This window comes from Bos indicus, chromosome 7 (genome assembly GCF_029378745.1).
Source record: "Bos indicus isolate NIAB-ARS_2022 breed Sahiwal x Tharparkar chromosome 7, NIAB-ARS_B.indTharparkar_mat_pri_1.0, whole genome shotgun sequence".
NCBI classification, from domain to species: domain Eukaryota; kingdom Metazoa; phylum Chordata; class Mammalia; order Artiodactyla; family Bovidae; genus Bos; species Bos indicus.
In genome coordinates this window covers 40,456,066-40,476,723 of record NC_091766.1, presented here as the reverse complement: position 1 = coordinate 40,476,723, position 20,658 = coordinate 40,456,066, and the positions used below count along the sequence as shown (strand labels likewise).

The window sequence follows — 20,658 nt, the reverse complement described above, 5'->3', positions numbered from 1 at the left end:
ATACTGAAAGATGAGCCATCCAGGTCAGAAGATGTCCAATATGCTACTGGGGAAGAACAGAGGACAAATACTGATAGCTCCAGAAAGAAGTGCCTGGGCCAAACTGGAAACGACACTCAGTTGTGGATGTGTCTGGTGATGAAAGTAAAATCCGATGCTGTAAAGAACAGCACTGCAAAGGAACTTGGAATGTTAGGTCTATGAATCAAGGTAAACTGGACCTGGTCCAGCAGGAGATGGCAAGAGTAAAATGACATCTTAGAAATTAGTGAACTAAAATGGATGGGAATGGGTGAATTTACTTCAGATGACCATTATATCTACTACTGTGAGCACGAATCCCGTAGAAGAAATGGAGTAGCAAGAGTCTGAAATGAAGTGCTTGGGTGCAACCTCAAAAATGACAGAATGATCTTGGTTTTTTCCCCAAGGCAAACCATTCCACATCACAGTAATTAAAGTCTATGCCCAAACCACCGACGCTGAAGAAGCTGAAGTTGATCAGTTCTATGAAGACCTTGGGCTTCCGTGATAGCTCAGTTGGTAAAGAATCCACCTGCAATGCAGGAGACCCTGGTTTGATACCTGGGTAGGGAAGATACACTGGATAGGGGATAGGGGCTCAGCTTGTAAAGAATCTGCCTGCAATGTGGGAGACCTGGGTTCTATCCCTGGATTGGGAAGATCCCCTGGAGAAGGGAAAGGCTTACCCACCCCAGTATTCTGGCCTAGAGAATTCCACGGACTGTATAGTCCATGGGGTTGCAAAGAGTCAGACACGACTGAGTGACTTTCATTTCACTTCATGAAGACCTCCTAGAATTAACAACAAAAAAAATTTCTTATTCATCATAGAGGATTGGAATGAAAAATAAGAAATCAAGAGATACCTGGAGTAACAGGTAAGTGTGGCCTTAGAGTACAAAATTAAGCAGGGCAAAGGCTAACAGAATTCTGCCAAGAGAATTCACTGGTCATAGTAAACACCATTTTCTGAAAAGAGATGACTTTACACATGGGCATCACCAAATGGTCAGTACCAAAATCAGATCAATTAAATTCTTTGTAGCCGAAGATGGAGAAGCTCTCTATACAGTCAGCAAAAACGAGACCGGGAGCTGACTATGGCTCAGATCATGAACTCCTTATTGCCAAATTAAGACTTAAATTGAAGAAACTAGGGAAAACCACTAGACCATTCAGGTATGACCTAAATCAAATCCCTTACAATTATACAGTGGAAGTGACAAATAGATTCAAGGTATTAGATCTGATAAACAGAGTGCCTGAAGAACTATAGACAGAGGTTCATAATATCGTACAGGAGGCAGTGAACAAAGCCACCCCAAAGAAAAAGAAAGGCAAGAAGGCAAAGTGGTTGTCTGAGGAGTCTTTACAAATAGCTGAAGAAAGAAGAGAAATGAAAAGCAAGGGGAAAGGGGAAAATACACCCAACTAAATGCAGAGTTTCAGAGAACAGCAAGGAGAGACAAGAAGGCCTTCCTCAATGAATAATGCAAAGAAATAGAGGAAAACAGCAGAAGGGGAAAGACCAGAGATCTTTTTAAGAAAACTGGAAATATCGAAGGAATATTTCATCCAATGATGGGCACAATAAAGGACAGAAAAGGTAAAGTCTTAATAGAAGAAGAGATAAAGAAAAGATGGAAAGAATACACAGAAAAACTGTACCAAAAAAAAATCTTAATGAACTGGACAACCACGATGGTCTGGTCACTCACCCAGAACCAGACTTTCTGGAGTGTGAAGTCAAGTGAGCCTTAGGACATGCTGTCAATAAAGTGAATGGAGGTGATGGAATTCCAGCAGAGCTATTTAAAATCCTAAAAGATGGTGCTATCGAAGTGCTGCACTCAATATGTCAACAAATTTGGAAAACCCAGCAGTAGCCACGGAACTGGAAAAGATAAATCCTCATGCCAATTCTCAAGAAGAGCAGTATTAAAGAATATTCAAACCACCGGACAATTGCACTCATCTTCCATGCTAGTAAGGTTATACTCAAAATCCTTCATGCTAAGCTTCAGCATTGCATGAACTGAGAAAACCAGATATTCAAGCTGGGTTTTTTTTTTTTTTTTCACCATATATTTAAGGTTTCTTTATTTAAAAACACATAGGGGATGCAAATAAGAAGATATACTTTGAATCTAAGCTTGCAGATTACACCTTTTCTTTAATAGCCTGATTTGCTGAAAAAGTATATGATAAATTGTTGAAAATGAAGGCTGTTTTTTCAGTAGTTACTGAGTTTTAAGGTTTCCTTGGTGATGGTAAATAATCTGCCTGCAATTCAGGAGACCCAGGTTTTATCCCTGGGTGGGGAAAGACTCCATGGAAAAGGAAATGGCTACTCACTCCAGTATTTTTTGTCTGGAGAATTCTATGGACAGAGGAGCCTGGTGGGCTGCCGTCCACAGAGTCGCACAGAGTTGGACATAAATGAGCAACCAACACTTTTACTTTTTCACTCAGTGTTAAATTCTAAGATGGATATTAACACCACATATACATACATACATATATGATATTAAAATAACAATTGATTCAGACTCATCAGATTCATACATACATATATTAAAATAACATTTGATTCAGATATATATATATTTATTAAAATAGCAATTGATCAAAATAACAATAGCTTAGACTCATTAAAACAACTTTCTTGTTAAGTAATAATTATTTTTCTTCCCTCACACAATTCATTTCTCATCTAGATTTTTCCAAAGAAGGCTGTTATTGTCACAGACCCTTCTGTTATTAGAACTTAGGAGGTCATTTCTTATAGAGTAAAATGTCTCATACTTACATGGAGATTTCCAAAGATTTAGCATCTTTATTAGTTCTTAAGATCTACTATGATATCATTGCACAGAAAGTCAACTTCTAGTCAACAATTTTAAAATAATCTGACTCTGGATGTTCAGAACTTTAGTTAGCTCTCAATTGCTGTAACTGTGGATTTTTTTTACTCCTCTCTTGAAAATACATATCAATAAAACCAGAAAGCAACAGTCATTCACTGGCAAGTAAATAGCTGCCACATTGTATATGTTTTATTTAGAGCACCAGTGTTTTGGTCATTAAATGGAGGCAAAATGATTTGTGAATACTAAGTGCCCTGCAAACAGGTATTAGCATCTATGAATTTTGCATGCCACTTGGACTAGGCTGTTAATCAAGCTGGATTTAGAAAAAGCAAAGGAACCAGAGATCAAATTGCCAACATTTGTTGGAACATAGAGAAAGCAAGGGAATTCCAGAAAGACATCTACCTCTCTTTCATTGACTACGCTAAAGCCTTTGTCTGTGTGGATCATAATAAACTGTGGAAAACAAAGAGATAGGAATACCAGAAGATCTTACCTGTCTCCTGAGAAACCTATATATGGGTCAAGAAGCAACAGTTAGAACCTTGTAAGGAGCAACTGACTGGTTCAGAATTAAGAAAGTAGTACGACAATGCTGTTTATTGTCACCCTGTTTATTTAACTTATATGCAGAGTACATCGTGCAAAATGCCAGGATGAATGAAACACAGGACGGAATCAAGATTGCTCAGAGAAATATCAACAACCTCAGATATGCGGATTATACCACTTTAATGTCAGAAAAGGAAAAGGAACTAAAGAACCTCTTGATGAGGATGAAGGAGGAGAGTGAAAAAGCCAGCTTAAAACTGAATATTTAAAAAACCAAGATCATGACTAGAGAAGGAAATGGCAACCCACTCCAGTATTCTTGCCTAGAGAACTCCATGGACAAAAGAGCCTGGTGGGATACAGTCCATGGGGGTCACAAAGAGTTGGACACAGCTGAGCGACTAACACTGAAGATCATGGCATCCAGTCCCATCACTTCATGGCAAATAGAAGGAGAAAGAGTAGAAGCAGTGCCAAATTTCCTCTTCCTGGGCTCTAAAATCACTGTGGATGGTGAGTGTAGCCATGAAATTAAAAGATGATTGATTCTTGGGAAAAAAGCTATGACAAAACTAGACAGTATGTTAAAAGCAAAGACATCATTTTGTCAACAAAGGTCCATATAATCCAGGCAATAGTCTTTCTAGTAGTCATGTATGGATGTGACAGCTGGACCATAAAGAAAGCAGAGCACCAAAGAATTGATGGTTTTGAATTGTGTGTTGGACAAGACTCTTGAGAGTCCCTTGGACAGAAAGGAGAATAAACGAGTCAATCCTAAAAAAAATCAACCCTGAATATTCATCAGAAAGACTGATGCTGAAGCTGAAACTCCAGTACTTTGGCCATGTGATGTGAAAAGCCAGCTCTTTGGAAAAGACTCTGATGCTGGGAAAGATTGAAGACAGGAGAAGAGGAAAACAGAGGATGAGATGGTTGGACGGCATCACCAATTCAATGGACATGAATTTGAGCAGCCTCCAAGAGATGGTGAGGGACAGGGAAGCTTGGCATGCTGCAGTCCATGGGGTTGTGAAGAGTCAGACATGACTTGGCAAATGAACAGCAACACAGAATTAAATCATCTTCGAATTAAATCATCTGCAAATTGGAATCCTTTCCAATTCTATTGCCTTTTGTATGTCTTTCATGCCTGATTCCTCTGGCTAGGACTTGTAGAACTATGAGTGGTAAGTGAGTGAATCCCCTGTATTATTCCTAATCTTAAAGAAAAAGCTTTCAAACTTTCACCATTGAGTATGATGTTAGCTGTGGACTTGCCATATATGGCCTTTATTATGCTGAAATAGGCTTCCCTGGTAGCTTGCTGGTAACCAATCCACCTGCAATACAGGAAAAGACCCTGGTTCAATCCTTGGGTCAGGAAGATCCCCTGGAAAAGGGATAGGCTACCCACTCCAGTATTCATGGTCTTCTCTGGTAGCACAGATGGTAAAGACTCTGCCTGCAGTGTGAGAGACCTGGGTTCGATCCCTGGGTTGGGAAGACCCCCTGGAGGAGGACCTGGCAACCTAGTCCAGTATTCTTGCCTGGAGAATTCCCATGGACAGAGAGGCCTGGAAGGCTACAGTCCATAGGGTTTCAAAGAGTCGGAAATGACTGAGTGACTAAACACAGCACAGCATGCTGAGATACTTTCCTTCTATACCTAATTTGTTAAAAAGTTTTATCATGAACAGATGTTGAATTCTATAAAATGATTTTCTGTATCTATTGAGATTGTCATATGATTTATCATTTCATTTTATTAATGTGTTGTATCACACTGATTGATGTACCTATGTTGAATTATCCTTACATCCCAAAGCCAAATTCCATTTCGTCATGGTGCATGATTCTTTAATGTGCTGCTGAATTTGATTTACCAGCATTTTATTGAGAATTTTTTCACCCATAGGTATCAGGGATATTGGTTTTAGTTTTCTCTTCCAGTAGCATATCTAGAATCTGACTTTGGTATCAGGGTAATGCTGGAATCATAAAGTGAGTATGGGAGTTTTTCTTCACCTTTGATTTTTTGGAAGAGTTTGAGAAGGTTTGGCATTATTTGTTCTTTGGGTATTTGATAAGATTCACCAGGGAAGCTGTCTGATTTTGGGTGTTTCTTAGTTGGGAGAGTTTTGATTATTCATTCAATCTCCTGACTAGTAATTGGTCTATTTTGATTTTCCATTTCTTCCTGATTCAGTCTTGGTTGTTTGTATATTTCTAAGAATTTTTCCATTTCTTGTAGGTTGTCCAGTTTTTAGCATGTAGTTGACTGTAGTGGCAAGGGTTAATTTTGAACATTCACTTACCATATTCTTGGCTTCTAGGAAAATGCTAGAATTATCCAAGTTTGAAGAAATGAACAGATGAAAATATCCAAAAATTAACAGGATGAATAAAAGGTCAGCAAAACATCAGAAAAAAATATTAATATAAGATAATAGAGACAGTTTTCTAAAATCACAAATCACTTTTCTCTGCTACCTCTAGGTGATATTCTAATTGATGTCTTGCTTCTTGCAGTCCCAGATGGGCACTAGATGGACATGTCAATGGCACCATCCCAGATGACTTCATCCTTTTGGGTTTTTCAGATAACCCCAGCCTTGAAATGACCCTTTTTGTGACTGTGTCTATCTCTTACATGGTCACCCTAATGGGCAACACCACAATCATACTTCTGTTCCACCTAGACCCCCACCTCCACACCCCCATGTACTTCTTCCTCACCAACCTCTCCCTCCTGGACCTCTGTTTCACCACCAGCTGCATTCCCCAGATGCTAGTCCATCTCAGGGGCCCAGACAAGACCATCAGCTACCTGGGATGTGCAGTCCAGCTCTATATCTTCTTGGGACTGGGAGCTGCTGAGTGTGTGCTGCTGCTGGTCATGGCCTTCGACAGATATGTGGCAGTATGCCGACCCCTACACTATACAGTCATCATGCAGCCTCACGTGTGTCACAAGCTAGCATTTTTGGTCTGGACAAGTGGGATATTTGGCACCTTGGTGCAGTCACCCACCACCATGAAGCTCCCCTTTTGCCATCATCACCGGGTGGATGACTTTGTCTGTGAAGTCCCTGCACTGATCCGTCTGGCCTGTGGGGACACACATTCCAATGAGCTCCAGATTTCTGTTATTGGCTCTGTTTTCCTGATGGTGCCACTCCTGCTCATCCTTATCTCCTATGGTCACATTGCCTGGACAGTGTTGGCCATCCAGTCCCATGAAGGGAGGAGGAAGGCCTTCCAAACCTGTTCCTCTCACCTGGTGGTTGTTTTCCTCTTCTACTGCACAGTCACTGCTGTCTACATCCAGCCCCGAAGCCATTTTTCCCAGAAGGGAGGAAAGTTTCTAACTCTTTTCTACACTGTGGTGACCCCCACTCTCAACCCTCTCATCTATACCTTGAGGAACAAGGACATGAAGGGGGCTCTCAAGAGGCTATTTGGGAAAGACAGAACATCCAATGTGCAGTAAGCAAATCAGCTCAGATTCATGAGCTAATTTGTCAGCCTTTGTCCAGTTCAGTTGCTCACAGCATTAAATATGTGGTATTTCTTTTGTGGGAACTCTCAATTATCAACAAGAATATGAAAGGTCAAAAGCCTTATTTGTCCAGACAGAAGATCCGTCAATACTAAAATCTGATGCACCCTGCAATATTGTTCTTAAATTTAAATGGAAGTGCAACATTGTTCCCATCAGGTTACCAGCACATAATAGACACCATATATTTTATTTTTTTCAGTTTTTATTGGAGTATAGTTGCTTTACAATGTTATGTTAGTTTCTGCCATACAGCAAAGTGAATCAGTTATACATAGACATATATCCCTCATTTTTAGTTTTCCTTCCCATTTAGATCACCACAGAACACTGAGTAGAGTTCCCCGTTCTAGAGTAGCTTCTTATTAGTTATCTGTTTTATATATAGTGGTGTATATATGTCAATCCTGATCTTCCAATTAATCCCATTTCCTTCCTCCTTGGAATCCATAAGTTTGTTCTCTATGTCTGTGTCTCTATTAAAAGAGAGAACTTATTATAAGGAATTATTAACTAGCTATTGAAGGAAGGAAAGGCAAAAGGAAGTAGCTACAACCCCTAGCACTAAGGAAGCACAAGAAAATGAATGAAATTGCTAAATCTGACTATTGAAAAGAGCAACCTCAAGATGCCACCAAGCAACAAGCAAGGTCACCTGGACAGGCTTTTTCTACCTGCAAAGGTTTTCTTTCAATGGAGACCAGTTAGACCAACTCCCGCTCATTGTCAGCACTGTTGGGTTTACCTTCTGTGCTGTTTCTTTTAGTAATACCTGGTTGGAAGACTGCCTTCGAAGGGATAGTATCTATAATAGTAAGTGGAAATCTTGACCAATTTTCACAGCTAATGACATCACCTCAGTTTCAGTTTTGGCCCTAAAAATGGATCTGCTGCTGCTGCTAAGTCACTTCAGTCGTGTCCGACTCTGTGCGACCCCATAGATTGCAGCCCACCAGGCTCCCCCGTCCCTGGGATTCTCCAGGCAAGAACACTGGAGTGGGTTGCCATTTCCTTCTCCAATGCATGAAAGTGAAAAGTGAAAGTGAAGTCGCTCAGTCGTGTCCGACTCTTTGCGACCCCATGGACTGCAGCCTACCAGGCTCCTCCGTCCATGGGATTTTCCAGGCAAGAGTACTAGAGTGGGGTGCCATTGCAGGCTGCATCAATTCTGGCTGATAGGTCTCTGGGCCAGATATTCCAGGACTGGGAACAATTTGAACAACAGGAATGAAGAAGGGAAAAACTTATTAAGTTATGTCACCCAGTTTGGCCACAATATCAGTTCAGAAATTGAAAATGGAATGAAGTACACTGTGTTCAAATTTTCATGGCCTTGCATTTAGGTAATAGAACCCAAAAAGAAGTTAAGGCATGTGTAACTTGGAGGGATAAATCCAGGAAGTACATACAGGACATTTTAATAGACCCTCCCTACAGGACCATGCAGTCAGTATACTTAGTTGGGAATGAGGCCATCCGTGAGGGAAATCCACAATGGAATTACTTGGTGAATTCAATTGATAGAAATAGATGGGACCATATGATTACCCATTTAATAGAAGGTATGAAGAAACTTACAGTAAAACTTGTTAAATATGAAAAGGCAAAAGAGGTCCAATAAGGGTCGGATGAAAATCCTGTAGTATTCCAAAGGAGACAAGTGGAGATTTTTTAAAAGTATGCAAACATAGATTTCTCCTCTCCTGAAGGACAGGCCCTTTTGGATTCCATAGGCCAGTCTTCCCCAGACATCAGGCACAAAATTCAGAAAGTGATTTCTGAATCACTTCAGTGTGAGTTGTTCCAATTAGCTTATTCAGTTTCAATAATAAGCATATGGCCTTAAATGCTGAATGCACCCAGAGAAATATTTTAAAGGCCCAAATGTTGGAAGTAGCTTTTTCTGCTCGGAGAGCCCAAAGGGGAAGCTGGTTTTTCTGATCCAATCTGGCCCTGGCAGACCAGCCGGCTTACAAGTACCCAGGCAGGACTAGTGTACTCCATGCAGATGAAAGGGGCACTGGATGAGGATTGCGATCAAGGAGACCCTGGCAAACAAGCAGCACATTGGAAGAAGGAATGCCCCAGATGCCAGAGAGTGGTGGGTGGCCCCTGGGCCATCGATAGTTTTGCAATCAGAAGACTGAAGGAATCAAAAAGTAGCTCTGACTAAAGATACCATCTGCCTAAGTAATGTAAAGCCTTGGGTGGTCTTTGATGTGATGGACTGCTTGATAGAATTCCCTATAGATTCTTTTATTTTATTTTATTTTATTTTATTTTTTAACTTTACAATATTGTATTGGTTTTGCCATATATCAAAATGAATCCACCACAGGTATACATGTGTTCCCCATCCTGAACCCTCCTCCCTCCTCCCTCCCCATACCATCTCTCTGGGTCGTCCCAGTGCACCAGCCCCAAGCATCCAGTATCGTGCATCGAACTTAGACTGGCGACTCGTTTCATACATGATATCATACATGTTTCAATGTCATTCTCCCAAATCATCCCACCGTCTCCCTCTCCCACAGAGACCAAAAGACTGTTCTATACATCAGTGTCTCTTTTGCTATCTCGTATACAGGGTTATTGTTACCATCTTTCTAAATTCCATATATATGCGTTAATATACTGTATTGGTGTTTTTCTTTCTGGCTTACTTCATTCTGTATAATAGGCTCCAGTATCATCCACCTCATTAGAACTGATTCAAATGTATTCTTTTTAATGGCTGAGTAATACTCCATTGTGTATATGTACCACAGCTTTCTTATCCATTCATCTGCTGATGGGCATCTAGGTTGCTTCCATGTCCTGGCTATTATAAACAGTGCTGCGATGAACATTGGAGTACACGTGTCTCTTTCAATTCTGGTTTCCTCAGTGTGTATGCCCAGCAGTGGGATTGCTGGATCATAAGGCAGTTCTATTTCCAGTTTTTTAAGGAATCTCCACACTGTTCTCCATAACTCTTTTGTGACCCTGGGGAATGTAGCCCTCCAGGCTCCTCTGTCTATGGGATTTCCCAGGCAAAAATACTGGGGTGGGTTGCCATTCCTCCTGCAGGGGATCTTCCTGACCCAGAGATCAAACACACCTCTCCTGCACTGGTAGATGGATTCTTTACCACTGCACCATCAGGTAAACCAGTCTTTTCTGTAAATATTAGTAAAAAGATTTAGCCGTCTAGAAAAATGAGTTTGATTTGTTCCATCTGCCAGAAGCCTAATTGCAATCCAACAGTTTGTAGCTGATGAGTTTTATGATATTGTACCTGACTCAAGGCTGAAATTTTGTAATGGGAACTATGAGACCTCTGTGTGTGTGTGATTGTTAAGAATTTGTGTGTTACCGCTGCATGGTATTGCCAAAAATTAATTCAAAAGAGTTCTATTTAATTGGCTTAAAGGAAATTGAGTGCTTATACAAATACTCAGAAATAGAAAATAATCCAGCCAGAATAAATTTCAGGTTCATATCATCTGGAAAATACTCAGTACTAAACTCATATTTAGTACTAAATGTGGCTTAACCTTGTTGAATTAATATATACATGTCTTTAGAGTCATCAGTGTTAAGTACAGAACTTCTGTTGTACCTATATTTACTAGAGATCAAATAAGACCTTATTCTGTTACAAATTTGTTAACAGGAAAGGTGAACTTAATGTGGAAAAAACTTTTAAAGAAAGTAGAATGTGTGTTTTCAGTAAAGAAGATACAAGGAATGAAATTGTATTTTATTAAGGGAGAAGAAAGTAACTCTGTCTTAAAGCTGACCATTTCTGAAGAGAAAAAAATTAAGTGATATATATAGAAAATGATGGGAAGGTTTTTGGAAAGTGGACCCTGAGGAAAGTGTTTTGTGCATTGTCAGGATTGACTGTGTTTAGGATAAATTTAACTGAGTAATGAATTTTAAAAGTAAGCTGATGTAAGACTTGAATGGGCTTCCCTGGTGGCTCAGACAGTAAAGAATCTGCCTGCAAATGCAGACCAGGGTTCAATCCCTGGGTTGTGAAGATCCCCTGGAGAAGGAAATAGCAACCCACTCCAGTATTCTTGAATGTGGCTTTTCTCTCTGTTAAGAAGACAGGAGACCCAGGTTTGATCCCTAGATAAGGAAGATACCCTGGAGAAGGGAATGACTGCCTACTCCAGTATTCTTGCCTGGAGAATTCCATGGACAGAGAAGCCTGGTGGGCTACAGTCCATGAGGTCACAAAGAGTCAGTTAGCAACTGAGCATGCACACATACATACATTGTGAAACAATCATCTCAATCAAGCTAACTAACATATTCATTATCTCACATAGTTGCACTTTTCCTTTTGTGTATACATGTGTATTTGCGTGAGCTGAGAACATTTAAAACCTACCCTCTTAGCAAACTTCAAGGATACAATTCAGTATTGTTAACTATAGTCACATTGTTGTACATATAGCTTTGCTTTTAAAGTTTGTCTTCATTACATTTGTAATTTATTTGTATTATATAAGGCAGAAATATAATGTTTCTATGTACATGGCTGCTTGTCCCAGTCAGGTTCATTGACTAGTCTTTCCTTTTCTCAACATTTTTGGTGTCATAAATCATATTACCATGCATGCCTATGCTTGTGCATGAATTCTATCCTGTTTATATTACATCAGTCAGTTATTAATCTCTAGTGTGTCAAGTTCTGCTATGTTGTTGAGTTTCTTCCAGATATGCTTTGATTCTTATTTTTCATATTCATTTAAACATTATCTTGCTCAATTCTGTGGAAATCTCTGTCAGTATGTTAATAACAATTGCATTGAATTTTAGTTTGAGGGGAGGGATAATCAGCAGTGAATGCTGCTGAATCTTCCCATCCATGAATATGACATATCTCTCAATCTCTCCATTCATTCAGGTCTTCTTTTGTATGATTTTTATACAATTTTTAAGACATTTATTCCAGATGAATATTGACTGAAAGAAAAATATACAAGTTAAATTTTATTCAAGATCTTACTGAGGACTTTAGCCCAGGAGACAGCCTCTCAGATACCTCTGAGGAACTGCTCCAAAGAGGTAGGGGAAGAAGCCAGTATACATGAGATAAATCCAAGACAAATTCTTAAAACTGAAGGCCTTAGGGAATGAGTGTAGCTAAGAATACATCTTGGTAAAAGATTATTGCTAGTCACAAAGAAAAAATATCTCAAGTTAATGATTACTGTGCTTTTTTATGTAAGGTAAGATGAAAGAAACTGGGTTTATTAAAATTCTTCCTGAGATACATCTAACTAAGAAAACTGTTTGCCCACAACACAAAGCATCTTGTAGTCATCTTTAATTTCCTCTGTCTGAAGCACAGAGTGCACTGTTGGTCAATGACTACAGTGGATGTAGTAATTCAATTCAATTTAATTTGTAGACTTCAGTTCAGTTCAGTTCAGTCGATCAGTCGTGTCCGACTCTTTGCAGCCCCATGAATCGCAGCACACCAGGCCTCTCTGTCCATCACCAACTCCCAGAGTTCACCCAGACTCATGTCCATCGAGTCAGTGATGCCATCCAGCCATCTCATCCTCTGTCGTCCCCTTCTCCTCCTGCCCCCAATCCCTCCCAGCATCACAGTCTTTTCCAATGAGTCAACTCTTCGCATCAGGTGGCCAAAGTACTGGAGTTTCAGCTTTAGCATCATTCCTTCCAAAGAAATCCCAGGCCTGATCTCCTTCAGAATGGACTGGTTGGATCTCCTTGCAGTCCAAGGGACTCTCAAGAGTCTTCTCCAACACCACAGTTCAAAAGCATCAATTCTTCTGTGCTCAGCCTTCTTCACAGTCCAACTCTCACATCCATACATGACTACAGGAAAAACCATAGCCTTGACTAGACAGACCTTTGTTGGCAAAGTAATGTCTCTGCTTTTGAATATGCTATCTAGGTTGGTCATAACTTTCCTTCCAAGAAGTAAGCATCTTTTAATTTCATGGCTGCAGTCACCATCTGCAGTGATTTTGGAGCCCAGAAAAATAAAGTCTGACACTGTTTCCACCGTTTCCCCATCTATTTCCCATGAAGTGGTAGGACCGGATGCCATGATCTTCGTTTTCTGAATGTTGAGCTTTAAGCCAACTTTTTCACTCTCCACTTTCACTTTCATCAAGACGCTTTTTAGTTCCTCTTCACTTTCTGCCATAATGGTGGTGTCATCTGCATATCTGAGGTTATTGATATTTCTCCCGGCAATCTTGATTCCAGCTTGTGCTTCTTCCAGCCCAGCGTTTCTCATGATGTACTCTGCATATAAGTTAAATAAGCAGGGTGACAATATACAGCCTTGATGTACTCCTTTTCCTATTTGGAACCAGTCTGTTGTTCCATTTCCAGTTCTAACTGTTGCTTCCTGACCTGCATACAGGTTTCTCAAGAGGCAGGCCAGGTGGTCTGGTATTCCCATCTCTTTCAGAATTTTCCACAGTTTATTGTGATCCACACAGTCAAAGGCTTTGGCATAGTCAAGAAAGCAGAAATAGATGTTTTTCTGGAACTCTCTTGCTTTTTCCATGATCCAGCAGAGGTTGGCAATTTGATCTCTGGTTCCTCTGCCTTTTCTAAAACCAGCTTGAACATCAGGAAGTTCACAGTTCACGTATTGCTGAAGCCTGGCTTGGAGAATTTTGAGCATTACTTTACTAGCAATTGTGCGGTCGTTTGAGCATTCTTTGGCATTGCCTTTCTTTGGGATTGGAATGAAAACTGACCTTTTCCAGTCCTGTGGCCACTGCTGAGTTTTCCAAATTTGCTGGCATATTGAGTGCAGCACTTTCACAGCATCATCTTTTAGGATTTGTAGACTTGGATGGTGACAAAAATTATCTTTGCTTTTCTTTTGCCTGTACACTTAATAACTTTTATTGCTATGATTAATAGGATTTTGTTATATTTTAAGTGGCAGGTGTTTAGAAATAGTATTTCTTTTTAATTATTTAAACTTTTTATTTGGAAATAACATCATATGTACATAAAAGATGCATGAACAAGAACAGTTTAAAGGATAATTTAATAACTCCCCCACCCCAACATCTACCCATTATTAACACTGACATTGACATTCTTGAATATAGTCTCCTTTACCTTTTCATAGAACTTCCTCATTTGGAGTTTGTGTGGTGTTTGCTAATTAAATTTTGGGTTCTCAACCAGAAACACGCAATAATTGATATCAGTTTCTCCTCAAGTCATCTTACCTGAAAGAAGGCGTCCATCTGCCCTCCCTGATATTTTTTATTAGATGGTCAGGGTACTGTCTAGTTTCTGCTTTTTATATAGTTAGTATTTTTCTTTTGCAACTGATTAGCCAATGTAAAAAGATAATTTCAGACTACATAAGAATCCTGCTCATCATTTAAATTTCCTATTAGGTTTTAGCACCCATTGCTGCTTCATGCCTGACTTAATTTTTACTATGATGATTGGAAAGAATGATTTCTTTCCAACTGTTTGTATTGATGTTTGCATATTGATTTTCTATCCATCATCTTTACTTATTTTTTAGCTCTCCTAGTGAGGAAAACTTCATGGATTTTTCCAAGTTAATAGTTATACTGTGGGGTCTTTATTCAGATATTTCTCTTGACCTTTGAGAGGTAAAATCTTAATTCAATTTTGAGAGCCTAGTGCACAGAAATGTTTCTATCTTTCCAGCTTAACTGTGTGTTTCTAATTATATTTTATCCTGAATGTCAAGGTATTTTTAGCAGAGAGGCAGTCTGCAATACCTCACTTTACTAAGATGCAAAAATACAAATATTGAGACTAGAGTTACTCAAAAGCGCTGGTACTACAGACGACAAAGACAAAGACTTTGCATCAGAATATAAATCACATACTGCTTCCCTATTGAAAGAGTCTTACCATGAAAAAAAGTTAGCTCATCTAAAAAAGCAGTTTTGATCCCTGGGTCTGAAAGATCCCCTGGAGAAGGAAATGGCAACCCACTCCAGTATTGTTGCCTGGAGAATTCCATGGACAGAGGAGCCTTGAGGGCTATACTCCATGGGTTGCAAAGAGTTGGACATGATTGAGTGACTAACTTTCACTCTTTTCAGAAATCCAATGGCTACACTTTGACAAGCAAGGTCTAGATGACTCACTTGAAAAAGGAAATAGTATTTCTATCTTGAACAATTCCATGTGGTTCGAGAGTTTCTCCATGTGTGGAAAAGTAATTAATCAATACATATTAATGAGTTAATGCTGTGTGAAGTGTGATAGATGAAATGCTCTTGTGATGAGATAAATCCAAGACAAATTCTTAAAACTGAAGGCAAAATGCATTTTCTACATAATACTTCTGTTTATGAATATAGGCTCCATCTACTCTAAAATTTTCCTTTGCATGATTTTCAACCTCCTGTCTTACCAGAACTGAAATTTCAACCATCAGAGTTAGAGGGATTTTTTTCCTCATTCATTACAATTGAATCATTTGGCAAAGAGATTTTTTTAATACATGAAGCAATTTAATTTATCTTTAGTAGTTTAGATAAATAAGTAAAAGGCTTTCTAGGCACCCTCTCTTAAAACCAAGGAAAGGAAACAATTTAACTCAATAAATACAATAAAGATTTTTTTCTATTTTCAAAACTTCCAACCAGCTATAATACAATAAAAATCAGTTATTTTATTAGAATATATAACAGTTAAAAAATTAAAAATAAATAAGTTGCTGCCACAAAATTGCAGCATAATATATAGTTAACTCATTCTGTTATGGTCAGTTAAGAGAAAGATGGCAGGAAAGATGATATAGTCAAAGAAAAAAAGTGGGGAGAGGTACAAAGGAAAAGAGAGTTAGAGTAAAAAGAGAAAAAGAAAGAAAAAGTGTTTTCCTGAATGAGTTAGATACATGAGGTCACCAAGAGGAACACATCCTCTGACTGAGCCACTTCGGTAAGAACTGTATCATTTGATGATTTTACTGCACTGGTGTCTTCAACCTAGGGGTAAAGGAGATTCTCACATTCACCAAGCAGAAGGACCATCAGCAAGTTTTCACTCTTCCTCACTGGACCAGAAGAATTGCAGAGAGGTGATCTTAATGCTGAAGGAGGAATGCTCACTACCACTTGTCCACACCTGAATGGCAGAGTGCTTCCACCACTACCGAGAAGGCTCAAAGACAATGGTTAATTCAGGCTTTTCTTCTTGAAGTGTTTCTAGGGCACGTTTTGTGTCATAGTTGAAATACATTTCACACAACCTATAAAAGCAAAAAGAGAGCCTTGGATTACACTCTTCAAATGAACACTTTGAGAGTTTTGGGCTTTAAAAATCTCGTCTCCTCTCTTAACCTCATACTTCTAAGCTTTCCAGTGCTACATATCATGCCTAATGTGATTTCTGTTACATTTTTAACCTTCATGTTTGGAAATGTTTAAAAGTGCAAATATAAAGAGAATAGTATAATTAATCCTGCCATCTAGCTTTGACAGTTAACAACTCATGGCCAGTCTTGTTTCATCTATTACCCACCCAACTCCTCACATCAGTGGATTATTGTAAGCACAGCAGTTCAAGCATCTATAAATATATCAATGTGTGAAATGAAACAACTTTTAAAAGAGAATTACAATGCAATTATCATACCCATAAAGGTTAACAATAACTTTCACATATCAATATATGTCCAACCAGTTTTTCAATTTCCTCAATGGTCTGATAAAATTTTTATATTATGTTAATTTAATCAGGAGCCATATAAAGCCCACACATTGAGAATTCCCTGATGGTCCAGTGGTTAAGATTTGGTGCTTTCACTCCTGTGGTTTAGGTTCAATTCCTTGTCAGGGAAACAAGTTCCCATAAGTCACAGCCCACCCCTCCACTCTGCCAAAAAAACCCCACATATTGTAATTTCTTGGTACACCTATCAATGATATGAGTTCTTCCTCCATCTCTCTCTCTCTTTTTTTTTTTTAATCTCCCTTACAACTTAAGTAAGAAATTATGCTATTTGTCCTGTATCATTTCTAGTAATCTTGATTTGGGTATGTTACGGATGCTTTATGTTCCTTCAAAATTCATATGTTAAAGCCTTAACCCTCAATGTGATGGTATTTGGAAATGGAGCCTTCAGGATGTAATGAGGGTTACATGAGTTCATGGGGATGAGTCCTCAAGATGGGATTAGTGCCCTTATAAGAAAAGATACCATAGCATGTACTCTCTATCTCTGTCTCTGTCTGTCTGTCTTTCTCTCTGTATACCACATAAGGGCACAACAAGCCCAGAGGAAAGCTCTCTGCTGCTGCTGCTAAGTCACTTCAGTCGTGTCCAATTCTGTGTGACCCCATAGATGGCAGCCCACCAGGCTCCCCCGTCCCTGCGATTCTCCAGGCAAGAACACTGGAGTGGGTTGCCATTTTCTTCTCCAATGCGTGAAAGTGAAAAGTGAAAGTGAAGTCGCTCAGGCGTGTCTGACTCTTAGCGACCCCATGGACTGCAGCCTACCAGGCTCCTCCGTCCACGTGATTTTCCAGGCAAGAGTACTGGAGTGGGGTGCCATTGCCTTCTCCAGAGGAAAGCTCTCACCAGAAACCAAATCAGCCAGCACCATGATCTTGGATGTTCCACCCTCCAGAACTATGAGAAATGAATGACTATGATTTGTTTAAGGCATATAGACTATTCTGTTTTGTTATGGCAGCCTAAGTTCACAAGGCAGGTTGACTGCATCCATGGATTCCCCAGTCTGTGTTGAGCTTATCCCTCATCTCCAGAGTGTCCTAAAGATACAGATTATAAGTAAACAAGCAAATGATATAGCTTATATGATGGTGTTCAACACAGTGGAGGAAAATAAGCAGAGAAGAGGAAAGGCATTGCTGGGTTGCTATTTTCATTAGGATGGTTATAGTCAGACTCACAGAAAAGACCTCTGAGCAAAGAATTTAAGGATTCACAGGAATAAGACATGTGGACATCAAAGTGTAAGAAGTCCCAGGCAGAAGGAACAGCAAGTGTATAGTGTCAGAGGTGACACTGTTTTTTGAAACAGCAAAGAGAACAGTGTGAATGGAGAAGGAACTAGGGTTAGAAGATGACTGCAGAAATAGCAGGATTATGTGGGGCCTTATACACTGCCATGAGTTTGTGGCTCTTGCTTTGTGAAACAAGCATGCTAGTAGGAGTGATATGCTCTGACTCACATTTTAGCTATACCCTCCATCTGCAGTGGTAGATGCAGAATAGCCTAGTAGAATGCCATCAGGACAGTCCAGACAAGAGGTGACAATGGCTTGAGCCAGAAAAGGACCTGTGAAGCTAGCAAAAAGTGGTCAATGAGTGGGCATGCTGTGAAAACAGAGCTAAAAGGACATGCCAATGGACTGGATATTCACATAAAGAAAAAGTGTCAAAGACAACACAAGGCTTTCTGTACCTGAACAGTTCAGACTGAGTTACCATTGACTGAGATGGGTGAGAAACGGATTTTACACAGAGGGGACAGCACAGGTTTGGGTTTGGACACGTCAAGTTTGGATGGCTTATTAGATATCCAAGCATAAAGGTGAGACAAGCATTTAGACATGGAATTCAGGGAGATATGAACTGGAGGGAGGGGTACAGCACATATGTGGTAAAACCAGAAGACTACATGATATTAAAAAAAAAAAAAAAAAGCAGAAAGTATAGAGAAGAAAAATTAACTCAGATTGAGTTCTGGGTATTCGGCATGCAAAGGTCAAAATGAGGAAGAGAAACCAGAGGAGACTGAGCAGAAATAGCCAATGTAATAGGAGAAAATTCAGAGTAGAGTATGTTGTCCCTAAAACCAAGTGAAGGAAATGTCTTTCGTGAAGGATGTGATTACCAATGCTAGCAGAAGTTACGAAACTAATTAGGAAGCTCTTACTAGAGAGGTAATCAATGAGTGGCTTAGTGGTATCATTGATGATGGAAGGGAGCGGATGGTCCCAACACCCTGAAGATAGGCCAAATTTTATGAATTTGTGATCTTGATGTTTCTGGAGCACTTTTCAATTAGAAATTCTCAGAAACAAGATGCACAACACCCTACTATGCAAGGACTTTTACAATAGATGGGTCTAATTTTACAAAGTACAATACCTTGTATAGAAATGTAATTCTATTTAGCTACTTTCTTTGCGAATTGTTTCTTTCAAGAATACGGATGGAAAGTCTTTTCACACCCAACTGAAATTTAGTTATTCCAAACATCTGGATGAAGTTGAATATGGAGTTCATGACTCACATACAGTATATAGTAAAAAAAAAAAAATCTGCAATTGAACAAGGCTCAACCTTCAGACTGAGCAACTAAACTGAACTGAACTGAATAACCTTACCCAGAGTGCAAATGAAGCCATCCTGGATTTTGGAAACTGCAAAAATTTTTCTTTAGCACTGTGAGCCCTGCCATACAAATCTCTGCAGGGCACACTTACCTCAGGCTTTTCAGGAGGCAGCCCTGCTGTTTGAGCACTTCACAGAGAAGCATGACCCCCAGATCACCCAAGTCGTTGTTGCCTAGGCACAGCTTTCGCAGGCTCTGGTTAGAAGTTAGAAGTGTAGAAAGATCCCAGCAGCAGTGTGATGTGAGGCTGCAGTTGTCTAACCTGCAAGAAAGAAGGCGACTTTTTAAAAATGTCCCCTTAATTATCCTACACAGGTTTCCCAGATCTTAGCCTGTAATGTTTCAAATGTAGGAAAAGCTCAGGATTAACAAGCTTTGAACTGCTTTATGTGCCAAGAGTTATTCTCTCTTCTTTAAATGAGAATATTTTTTCCAATCTACTGGATTGTGCAGATCAAATTAGTAAGAGCAGTTTGTGAAACAGTTCTTCCCAATTCTGTGCCTCCTCACAAATTTTCCTAAAACAAAAGTGCGTACCAACCCCAAGGAACTCTAGTATTCACCTTTACACTATCTAGAAGTACAGCTCCTCCCAGTACCATAATCCTGTAATAATCCAAACCCTAGGAAGACATATCGCTTCTCATCATTCTCCCAAACTACCCCATTCCCTGGGGCCACTATGCATTCCCATCACCATAATAAGCTAAGAGACTTACTCCAACACCTGAAGCTTGCAGTTGCGGTGCAAGAGTCCCTCACAGAGTAGCTTGACCCCCATGTCTCCAAGAGCATTGCCCTGTAGGTAAAGGTGGGTGAGATTCTGATTTGTACTGAGCACTGAGGATAGAGCTGGACAACAACCTGATGTAAGGCCAGAATTCACCAACCTGTGGAAGGAATAAGGAAAAGAAAATTCAATGTGGGGTGGGGAGGATAAATCAGGAGCTTAGGATGAACATACACACACTACTATATATAAGATGATAACCAAAAGGACTATATAACACAAGGAATTCTACTCAATATTCTGTGACAACCTATATAAGAAAATAATCTAAAAAAGAATGAATATAGGTATATGTATAACTGAATCACTTCACTGTACACCTGAAGCTAACACATTGTAAATCAACTGTACTCCAATAAAAGTAAAATAAATTAAAAAAAAAAAAAAAAAAGAATCCTCAATGCCCAACCTTTCTTGGACATCACACAGCTGTCTCAACATAGGAATGTCATCTTATCTGAAAAGTTTCACCCCTCAACTTACAGACCAGAAGCCAGCATCT

At 39.5% G+C, this 20,658-nt stretch overlaps 2 protein-coding genes across 11 annotated transcripts in view; one reads left to right on the top strand and one right to left on the bottom strand.

The window, feature by feature from the left end:
- The first annotated feature begins 1,725 nt into the window (after positions 1-1,725).
- On the top strand, positions 1,726-6,939 carry LOC109561009 (olfactory receptor 2H2-like). Its single transcript, XM_070792280.1, has 3 exons — positions 1,726-1,774; positions 3,528-3,630; positions 5,979-6,939. Exons 1-3 carry the CDS (start codon positions 1,726-1,728, stop codon positions 6,937-6,939), a joined length of 1,113 nt encoding a protein of 370 aa, XP_070648381.1.
- Positions 6,940-15,471: 8,532 nt separating this feature from the next.
- Positions 15,472-20,658, bottom strand: part of NLRP3 (NLR family pyrin domain containing 3) — a 49,222-nt gene continuing 44,035 nt past the window's right edge. For 4 of the 10 annotated variants that reach the window (XM_019964766.2, XM_070793381.1, XM_070793380.1 and 1 more), the window contains 3 exons: positions 20,086-20,256; positions 19,458-19,628; positions 15,472-16,249 (listed from right to left, as the gene is read on the bottom strand). In XM_019964766.2, coding sequence (XP_019820325.2) covers positions 16,150-16,249; positions 19,458-19,628; positions 20,086-20,256 — 442 coding nt within the window. In that variant the 3' untranslated portion in view covers positions 15,472-16,149. Of the gene's footprint in view, positions 16,250-19,457; positions 19,629-20,085; positions 20,257-20,658 lie in introns of those variants that run through there. The other 6 variants (XM_070793385.1, XM_070793383.1, XM_070793382.1 and 3 more) reach the window with 3 other exon arrangements.